An 11,325-nucleotide genomic window follows, 5' to 3' on the forward strand; every position below is an offset into this window, starting at 1 on the left:
ATTTGGAACATTAATGCAATAGTCCATAATAAAAGTAACTAATATACACAAATGCAAGTTTTTTTTTTCTTTTTTCTTATACAAGCCTGGCCCGCACGAGTTGCACGCTTATGCGGGTCAGACCCTAATTGTCACCCCTATTTTCTATTTTAGAATAATTATTTTGAAAAATATTTTAAGATCTATAAATACATCTCGGACTAGGAAATATATTCTAGAATACAAAAAAAAATCAAAATAAGTATTTCGGAAGTCATTTTTAATCTAGAAATACATTTTAAAACACTCATTTTAATTACTTTTTTTTTACTTTGGAACGATTGTTCCAAGAGATATTTCTGATATCTCCCATAACCGTCATTCCAAAGAAAAAAACAAGAAACCACCTATTTAATCTTTCTTATACTTTAGAATGGGTGTTTTAGAAGTATTTTTTGGATTTGAAAATATTAAAAATAAAGAAGTGTAAGGATTTTTATTATATTTTTAATGAGGGATAGTTTGGGAAGTACAATTTTTATGGAAGTGCATGAAGAAAAAACAGGGAGGTGCAGGAAAAAAATACCCTTCTATCTTTTTTCTTCATTTCTTATATTTTTTTTTTCTATTTTCTTCTTACGTTTTCTTTCTTCTATGCATGTTTATCTCTTGAGCTTCATTTTCTATTTTTTTTTCAAGTAGTTTAACGTTTGAATTGTGTTTTAATTTATTTTAATAACATTTCATTAAGTTTAAAACAAAATGTTATATTATTTTTACCTTTATTTTACTTGTAAGTCGAGATACAAATAACAAATTAATAAGAAAAATTTAAGTTGTCGATTATAATTTAAGTGTAATTGATTTTTGAAATTATTAATATGAGTTGAATTTGGTGGCATCCATACTTAACATATGTTAAGGTCCTTATGGGTATTGAAAATGCTAGTTATGTTTTAAACTCTAGTAAAATATGTTTACTGTAAATTTTATATAAGATTTATATTTGATATTTTAACTTATGTGTCCATATTAACTTAAAATGATTTATAATGAATCATATACAGGTTGATTGATTTATGATTGAAGTATGATTATTATTTTAGTAAAAAGATAAAAATTCGATCAGTTAATTAGTAGTAACCAGATCACTGATAAATAAGACCTAAACCTTCTCCTCATGAATAACCTGATATTGGATCTATCATCACAATTATATTGTATAATTACTTTTATTTTTATTTCAGATAGCTTTTATTGTAATTTTTTGTTGTATGAGTAAATCTAGACATGTCAAAGTATGTTAGGTCCGTCGAGCTGACCTGCCAGCCTGTCAAGCAAAGGGTGGGTCAGGTTGGAGTTTCCAATTTGCCAACCTGTTGTGGTTCAACTTGTCTAATACTAGCGGATCAAAGACGAGTTAATCCATCTTGACCTGCCAACCCATTTTTTTTATATATATATTTTTATATTTAAAAATAAAAAATAATTAAAATAAATATTTTTTTATATTATATAAACAAATTTATATATATTAAAAAATTTTATAAATAAAAATCTTAAAAAAGTAAAAATGAAAATTAAAATAAAAAAGTGATAGATCAGTCCAACCCAACCCATTTTCAGAGCATGCTAGACTAGAGCTGTTTCATTTCATATATATATATATATATATATATATATATATATATATATATATATATATATATATATACTGATTTTGTTGTTCCATTTATTGGGTTATTGTAATGATGCTAGTATATTCACTACTTTCAACCTAATTGTTAATTAATAACAGATTTTCCAGCGTTGCATAACTAAGATACATTTGGTTTTAACTCTATCAAGGACATCTCATCATATAGTTATTTCCAGTTATCATTAAGTTCGACTCTTTAATATAAATTTTAATTATACTATGATAACAAAAGATATAACCAATACTCAAACTAGTCGAGAACCACTAAATTTCAATAAAAAACATTAAAACAAGGAGTGATTTAAAAAACTAAACAATATAAAAATTAAATCAATATAATAATTTCACTAAAATTGTTATTTTATTTGTTGAAATCGAGCAAATTAACCGTTTAAAGGTCTTCCATTTATTTCACCACACTTTTGTATATGTAGAAAGTAAAGTAGAAACTCATTAAATTTTATAGGAACCAAAGTTAATGTTTTAATTTTTAAATTTTAAAGGACAAAATATATTTGACCCCAAACTAGATTTAAATTTTTATTTTTCTCTTATATGTTTATGAAAAATTTCATAATCACAAACGGAAAGAAAAAACATTACTCCCAAGGAATGCTACAAACTAAGGGGCATATTTGTCGTAGGCTGATCCTAAATCCTGAATGCTGTAACATGTTCCCACATAAAAATGAGGGACATGTCAATACTAGTCAATGATTTTCATTCCTTGAAGTCATCTTTGTCATCAAGGGGAATTGGTTTGTTCCTCCAAAACACAGCAAGAGCACTTCCACCAAGCTGCATGAAACCAGTGAGAAATATTCGTTGACAGAAATTAAAAGCCACCATTTTTACAAGAAATAGACAAAGCAAAACAAAACAGCCATGAGAGCTGGTTAAATATTCTGTCTTACCGCCATGCAGACAACACTGACAGCAGAAGGAACAGCCACAAGGGGATTTTTAAAGTGCTTCTGAGCGAGTAAAAACCCTAGTGCAGAACTCTGCAGATAAAAGAAAAACAAATAAATAAGGTTAGACAAAATGATCAAGAAGAAAACATTACCAGGATTTTGATTAGAGGTATGAAGAAGAGGTTTTACCTGCATTCCACACTCTATAGATATGGTGCGTGATGTGGATTCGCCAAATGATATTCTTGAAAACCAATAACCAAGAGTAAATGCAGCAGCATGTAGGAAAACAACTGGCAATACTAATTGTGCTCCTTGAGCTTTTAACACATCAGAAACTAGCCCAATCTGAAAAGTTGATGCATGTCAAATTTCTGCTCAAAGCAAGAACAGTATATGATAATTTATAATGAAGTAAAATGCCAGAAGAGAATACATTAGATGAACTTTATCTTGTAGAACTTAGTCAACTTACTGGGCTTGCACAGAGGAGAGTGGTCAAAATGACTCCAATCAAAGGACACACAACGATTATCTTTGAAGTGAACTTAGGAAAAAACTCATTTGCCAAAACTGCCAGATAAAGCAAAGACATTACAAATCGTCCTAATCTTTAGGTATGTTATAAAACAATCAACTCACATTTAACTTAAAATATTCATCATCTCTTACCTCCCACAACTGTTGGGACTAAAACAACCTGAAAGGTACTAACTGCCAGGCCCTGCAAAAGAGAAAGAATTACAGATTCACTTCAAGAGTAAAAATGAAAGATACAAGAGGATCTGTTCAATAGAAATGATAAGAAAATCCAAGAAGAGAAAGAAAACCATAAAGAATGTAGTGAAGAATGACAAGGTATACTATTAAAAATTCAGTATCTATATTCACTTCACTTGATTAGGAGAAACTATGATTAGTATTGTCAAAGTGTCAACTGTGCTTCCTTTTCGTAACAGCTTGCCAACAGCAAGCTAGTTTTACATATCATTTAAACGAAGACTTTATTTGAGATTCCTTTGCCCAAAAATTGGCAAGCAACAACTTACAACAGCATCAACCGGAACAAGTTGACCAGCAAGAAGCTTTGTAAGAAGTGGGGTCATTATAATAGCTCCAATAGTTGAACACCTGTAGACCAATAAATAACATCTTTAAATATCTTTGAAACCTAATTTCTGAAAAAGACTGTTCTAGTAATTAACATCATTAATATACACCACGTAATTTAATTGCAGCTAAAAATCAAAAGAAAAAGTGATAAAAGCCAAGGGATAACATGATTCCAACCATGTCAACCATTTAGTACTTGGATACTGTTCTCGTATCATTCAGATCATTCTGTTTAAAGAGAATATTTAGATTCAATTGCTTTGCATTCAGAGACGTCATTGCATTGGTTCTATGTTTCAAAATGTAATCTAAGTTTCTAACCTTGAACTGCCAAAATTATACATATCAAGAGGTTCTGATTAGAGCAACATATTAATCCAAAATCTTCCATTTCTCCTTTCAAGTTGTAAGAAAGCCACCTTTTGAAAGAAATTTCAACAAGGACTAGAAACTCACATTTTAGTGTACAGGCAATTGACAAATAAGAAATTAGTAATTAGTACCACTTGCTAATGTATTCATTATTTACAGATTATTTGTATGTTATCAATCTTTAATCAAATAAAAAAATTATTTTTTCAATTTAAATGACAAAATTTACAGATTGGAAGAGAGACAGCAGCGAAAATATGTTCTACAAATGCAAGTAGTGACGAGGATGTAGATTACAGAAATCACTAAAATTTTCTAAAAGCAACATTAATTATCATATAAATATTAAGCTTCGAGTATAACATAAAATATAATTTAGAAAGACAAACAAACCAGGGAATGCATGTTAAACATACGTTGTCATAAGAACAGACAGTGCAACATTTCCCTTGGATATGAATGTTGCAACATTTGATGCCTGACCTCCAGGACAACATGAGACCAGAATAAGACCAGTTGCGAGAGGAGCTGAAAGTTTTAGAGTCTGGGAATCAGATATTGACGTTAGTTCTTATGATGGATAATTTATCATAACAGGATAAATTGCAAATTAGAAATTTTGGGATCCAATTATAAAGAGAGATAAAAAATAACAGGACTAGTAAACAAAAGTGACAGACAAAACAACCATAGGTATTGAACTACAGCCTCTATATCTGCAACCATTATCAGAACAAGCAATTGCAGATCCCAAAATTGACCTAAAGAAATGAATATTCCTATACTGAGTCCCACACCCACATTCATGGAAACTACAGATGACTTCAGCATAATTCTCATTGATCATATATCTTAATAAGGATACAAAATTGAGAGGGAAGCCCTGATGATCAAAAAAATTAAAGCTTTAGTTACATTATTATGCTCAAGAAGTATCACAAATAGTTTACATTAAGCTCGACAAAGCCTATATGTTTATAATATTTTAAAAAAAAAATCTCAGGCTTCTAATTTTAGTCCTGTCATGAAAGAAAACTCTGCCACTCCACTGGAATAGATAAGAATAACCTTGTCAAAGATATAGGACATCTTGGAAATATAGCGTAGACTTTGTCTCAGCTTACAATATTATTGACAACAGAATCAAGGGACAAACAACCAACACACAGCCAATATCATCATTTTCATATTATCAAAAAGATATCTTTAATTCTTTGATTAAGCAAACACAGAAGCACTTATTAAAAGATAATATCAAATTTAGAATTTTCTATAAATAAACTAAGATGAAAAATAATCAATTAACCATTACCATGACAAAATGTTTTTGACAGTAATATCATGAGGCAGTATGAAAAAAAAAAAGAGAAGAGAATGTAACACTTTTCAAGAGCTGATCTAAACAAAGCAAAGAAGCAGGGAAGAGCTCAGGTAATAACAAAAAATACCATTACAATGGCAAAGCCTAGCATGGGTTTAATCAAATACTGTGCAAGAAACCCAACACCCACCTGCAAAAACAAAATCATTAACATTTAAAAGAAGAAAAAACAAATGAATTTTCCTTTAAGTATCAGTTATCTTCACTTACAGTCCACGGATTTCGCAGACACCGTCTGAAATCCTCAAATGTCAATGTCAAGCCCATAGAGAGCATGAGGAAACCCAAGCCAAGAGTAAAAAGATCTTTATCCAACCAAGTTACCTGGAATAGAGCCATAATTTCACATCAGTTAATCAACATATTTCCACTCAACCATGTACATAGCTGAAAAAATCAGAGTAATTACAGCAGTTGGCTTGTAGATGCCGATAATAGCCCCCAAGATGACCTGCTCATTCAAGTTAGCAAACTCTCAAACTACAGACCATCACAAAAAATAGAAAAATTGAGATGCTATATTGAAGAACTATCGAGCTCACCCAAACAGGAAAAAGAATTGTTAAGGTTTCAATCACTTTCTCGTACTGGCTCAACTCACCAGCACTTTCAGGAATATCTCCAGATATGTCTGTAGTAGCCTTGTTACATATTTGAGAGTTCCTAAGCATAGCAACAAATAAGATACTAGCACTTAAAATCAAGAATGAGAAAGTCAAAGTTCAAGCACCCAAAAATTGATCAAAAGATTACTTACAGATTCTGCTTATATGTTAATCATTGGCAAATTGTTATTCCAAACACATCAATAAAAACAACTTTTGGAAATGTGAGAGGGAGCACGGGTTCTTTTTTCTTTTCTTTTCAATACAAGCGTATACTGTTTCTTCTTCATAGAAATTGTTGCTTCATCATTCACTGCAAATACTTCTGTGGATTTATTTTCTTAAAAAGGCTCAGGATATCAAGATTTGACAGCCTTTTTCACATTAAGCGCTTGAACATTCCTCTATAAAACAATTTGTTCTGAGGTCAAGTAACTTAGTGTTTCATTAAAGGTAAATAATTTGCAAATCCAATAGAGAGTTGAAGGAAAAAAATTGACCATCTTGCTCAATATAAAGTAGTACATTGAGAAGCCTCTGTTTATTGTCTGTAACACAGGAATTAAAATTCTGAACAATAAATATGACTCATTTCATTTTTCCAGTATGGAATCTAATACGCCTTCATTTTCATTATAAGAAATTTAGCGACTTTAGTTGCGTGGATATCATTGTCAGCTGAAAAGCAAGATATAAAAAAAAGCGCTAGTACAACGTTTACTATTTCACAAGTGGTTACAGTTGCCACTCACAGTTTTGTTTAGCCTTTTCCAGTTTTCCTCTTTTCCCCATTCCTTCATACCTTCTTTAAAATAGAAGAATCGAAAACATTTTGCCAAAGGCACATACCTTCACTTGCAAATAAACCCAATCAAAGATTCCATGCACGTGCAAGAAGAGCAATTGCCTTCTTGGAACTTAACAATTAGAAACCTTTCCTAAACCCATGATTGCAGAACTTCATCCGCACAATAATGGTTGACAGAAGCTCCCCCGGATACTCTAAGATAACAGCTGTAAAGTTTCCCACTTTTGCAAATTATTTTGAGATAAACCAACAGATTCTAAATTCTAACAATTTGGGGGGGCCTACACCTATCTTGCTTCTCAGGAAAGAATTTCAATTTCATCAAAGCCCGCAAGTAGTGTGGCTGTATCGATTCCATTCCCACAATTCCCTCCTCAGAACAGTCCCAGCATTTGGCACTGGTCTAAAAGCTTGTACACCATTCTTCAATAAACCGAACACCATAAGCATATATTAACTTTGGAATCAGAGACTAGTTAAAATATTACCTTCTTCTAGACCCTTGAAGGGTTAAGGGAAAATCTACAGTAGCACCAACTGGACCTCGCAAGTCGCTTCGAATTGCGCACCTTCTTCCGCTCTCAGACAGATTAAAGTGGCCTTTCACTTCTATAAAGACAAACAAGAATACGAAGCTTATCAACAAGGGAAAGAAAGACCCCGTGATAGGGAAACATGCAAAGAAGCACGGATCAAGCATACCCAGATGGGAATTACGAAAGTTCTTCCAAATGGGAGGGCGAAAGCTCGGCTTCAGCAGTGCATCATACGGCCCTACTCTATGGTCTCTGAGAAAGTTGATAGACATAGAAGCCATGGCTGGATGCAACAGGGTAAGGATCTGCCTAAGTTTTTGGTTGAAAAGGGTGTGGGTTCCGTTGTGTGTAAGAAGGCAAAGCACCCTGGAGCTTGGGAGTTTACTAGTATCACTCCACTCCGCATTGATAAGGATGTTTTTGGGTGTTTTTGATTGGGGATGTTTTGGAAACTAATCATCTCATTTGGGGATGTTTTGGAAACTAATAATCTCATAATAGAAACATTCTTCGACCTTACTCAATACCTTTAATTTTTTTTAAACCAATAAATAATTGATCTGAACATTAAGCCAGGTTACATATAAATAGTTCAGAATAACATTTAAGTCAAAACATTACGGATTATATACATGTGAGATGGTAACCGACAGCATAGAGCTGAGATGAATTTCACTGTCATCCTATGTTTATTTTCAGAGAAATTTTTTTTATCCTGATTCTCATAAACAAACATTTAATGAGTATTAAATTTTTGTTCTTATAACCGAGTAATGGATTTACATTCGTATTTAATATACATGTAGTATTTTTTTATCGTTTTAATATTAATTAATTAATTATTATAAAATAATAAAAATTTATAATAAAAAAATATAATATTACTAAATATTCAATTTTTCAATATCAAACATTTAGAAAGTAATTATAAATGTATTAATTTTAAATTACAATATCAAATAAAATTTTATAAAGTAGTTATAATTGTATTAATTTTAAATTATAAAATCAAATAAAATTTGATGAGAATCAAAATATTTATTATATTTGTAAAAATCTAGTTGATAAAATTTAAAAATATTTTTAAAAAATAAAAAAGAAAAAACAAATATTCAAATTAAAAAATAAATTAAATATTTGTTTACTTTAATTTTTTAAATTCTAGTGAAATCTTTTTTTTTACACTAATAAAAGTTATGATAAGTTTATTTATACACCTTAAATTTATTTATATAATTATAGTGATAACATTAGACATATGATAATGAGTTAGAAAATAAAAATAATTATATAAAAATATCAAAATAGTATTCTATATGATAATAATAAACAACAAATGTATAATTAAGGATATGATAAGATGAAAAATACCTTAAATCTAAACAAACTTTTGAAATAACAACCTAGTCGATGGCCAGGAGATAATAAAATTTGTTTTAGCAAAACAAAATAATTCTTCAAATTAAACAAAAATTAATAATAATAAAATAAAACAGATAAAATTTTCATATTACCTAGTAAATGAAACATTTATGTTATTGAACACTTAAATTGAGAATGTTAAACATTTTCATGTGAAAAGAAAATAACAATAAATAAAAATATTAAAAAAGAGTATAAAGATTCAAATGTTAAATATAAAAAAATATTTAATTGACATTCATTTGAGCATAATTACATAAAAGTTGTGACAAGACGAAAAATATTTTAGAGATGTGAATGAATTTCAACAAGTCAAACAATTAGAATAAATAAAAAATTAAAAGTTTCTAGTATATATATATATATATATATATATATATATATATATATATATATATATATATATATATATATATATATATATATATATCAATTGAAAGTAGCTAACCAATATTAAGTCACAAATTAGTAACAAAACATCAATACAAGCTTGAACTAACACATTAATTAACCAAAGACTAAACCAATAGAACAACCAATTTACGAAACTAACAAGCCCACACTATCATAATAAAGATCGTCCAAACCATACATGAGAATTAAAACCATGTAGTGGATAAACTGGAACAAAGTTACAACAACTTATTGTAGCCAAGTAACCAAATAAAAACCAAAATTGCATAATAAATGTGAAATAGATGCAAAAATTTGAAACATATCCATGGATGTAGTCTAAGTTTACCATCAACAAACTCTTTTCATGTAAAAAACAACCAAAACCAATAGAACTAAGGATCAACATATAACTCCATCAAGTCAAAACAAAAGTTGTAGTACAAAAACAAATAAAGTAACAAGATCAATCATAGTCGAAAATAGTGTATAGGTAATGTATATATCAACCTAACATAGTCTTAGAATATTCCATAGCCAATTGATCATGCGATCAATATAAATTTTACTTGTCATCAACTAGATACAACATTAAAATGAAATGTAGAGATTCAAATCAACATGAACAATTACATTGTTTTATAAGGCAATATACAACCATAACATATTTATAATGAGCATTTACTAATGAGATAAAAACATCAATCTTCTTTAACTTCAATGATTTGATTGTCAGAATATTTACAACTAGGAAAATACTACAATAAAGAAAAAAAAATAATTCAATTAAAATTTTACTAGAAATGAATTATATATACAATTAAGATAACTCAACTTTATTGGAATTATCTCTCCTTCACAGTATGTGATAATTTCCTTCATATAACGACAAATGTAATACTCACAATCATTGTCTTTGGCTTGTTTTGGACACTATAGAATCAAGCCCATACTCCCAGGAACCTATTCAAATGGAGTCATGGCTTTGTTGTGTTCTCTATTGCTTGATAAAGAGGAGCAAATCATTGTCATTAATGTGACTCATATTCATTGAGTCACATCAATCCTCCAAGCAAATGGTGCTTAGTTGGCCCGTTTATTCACCTAAATTTTATCATTCTCCAAACTTCACCTATAACGAAATCGTTGAATCAAAATGTAGAATAAAAAATCTAAAGTTTGATTACTTCTTCTCGTACAACATTAATAGTGGACGAAAGCGAGAATGACAAGGAAATCCAAACGTTATTTAGATTGTCCTTCCAAATAGAAAAATCTCTAGAATACCTTAGTGCATGAACAAGTAACGCGAAATTAAAATGTAGAAACCAAGATGGAAAATAAAAAATGCTAAAAAATCAAAATCCTAAATAAAAAATTTTCACTGAACAAATAAGGAATGTGAAATAAAAAAATGCTCGAAATGATCAAAACCCTAAACTTACCAACATTTTCAGTGGACGAACGAGGAAAAAATACGAGAGTGAGAGTCTGTAGCAAAGCTGAACCATGTGAGTGAGAGTGGAGTGTTGAAACTTCTTTTTAATGAAAATGAGACCGGAAAAATCTCTTAAAATAGACAACACTTTTTTACTTACAAGCTATCTATGAATATTACGATGCATGATGCTTAACTCTACAAACCTCTATATTGATTTACCTAAAATTATTATTTTAAAAAAAGGTATAAATGAAATATAGATAGTTCCTTTCAGCTAAAACACTATTTATGTATACTATTTTTTATGGGATTTATTAAATAAAGCATTGTCTTTTTGTTTCATGTTTTGATTTATAGTATTTAATTAAATAAGTGTCATCTAAATGGTATTGTCTATTAATAATTTTGGCATAGTGCAAAGACCTCTATTTGCACAGGAAATAATATTTACACACAAACAACTTACAGCAATGATTTGATCATACTATACCAATCCTAATCAAACAAAAATTCACTTATACTATTAAAAATTTTCATATTACATGAAAATTTTATTGCAAATTTGTTAAAAAAAATTGGAAGAAAATACTTTTTCCTGCCATCTTTTATAAGAATCTTAATTTGTAAATAATTCCTTTATGAGTAATTATTTCATACAAAAT

General features: G+C 29.5%; 1 protein-coding gene across 1 annotated transcript; it reads right to left on the reverse strand.

Moving 5' to 3' along the window:
• Positions 1 to 2,192: 2,192 nt before the first annotated feature.
• Positions 2,193 to 7,882, reverse strand: LOC114179425 (sodium/pyruvate cotransporter BASS2, chloroplastic). The gene is made up of 13 exons (XM_028065765.1): positions 7,574 to 7,882; positions 7,360 to 7,480; positions 6,001 to 6,121; positions 5,868 to 5,909; positions 5,669 to 5,782; positions 5,526 to 5,588; positions 4,494 to 4,621; positions 3,642 to 3,723; positions 3,265 to 3,316; positions 3,068 to 3,165; positions 2,782 to 2,940; positions 2,593 to 2,682; positions 2,193 to 2,476 (listed from the first exon to the last, which is right to left on the reverse strand). The coding sequence occupies exons 1-13, from the start codon at positions 7,686 to 7,688 to the stop codon at positions 2,399 to 2,401; spliced, it is 1,263 nt and encodes a 420-aa protein (XP_027921566.1). The 5' UTR covers positions 7,689 to 7,882; the 3' UTR covers positions 2,193 to 2,398.
• Positions 7,883 to 11,325: the final 3,443 nt, after the last annotated feature.

This window comes from Vigna unguiculata, chromosome 3, assembly GCF_004118075.2.
Source record: "Vigna unguiculata cultivar IT97K-499-35 chromosome 3, ASM411807v1, whole genome shotgun sequence".
Classification (NCBI taxonomy): domain Eukaryota; kingdom Viridiplantae; phylum Streptophyta; class Magnoliopsida; order Fabales; family Fabaceae; genus Vigna; species Vigna unguiculata.

Bases quoted from the DNA above. Each gene is read 5' to 3' on its own strand.
- LOC114179425 (XM_028065765.1), bottom strand. From the start codon at position 7,688: ATGGCTTCTATGTCTATCAACTTTCTCAGAGACCATAGAGTAGGGCCG. The intron at 2,941-3,067 runs GTAAGTTGACTA...TCAACTTTTCAG, and splicing joins CTCTCCTCTGTGCAAGCCCA to ATTGGGCTAGTTTCTGATGT. The intron at 2,683-2,781 runs GTAAAACCTCTT...TTTTATCTGCAG, and splicing joins CTATAGAGTGTGGAATGCAG to AGTTCTGCACTAGGGTTTTT.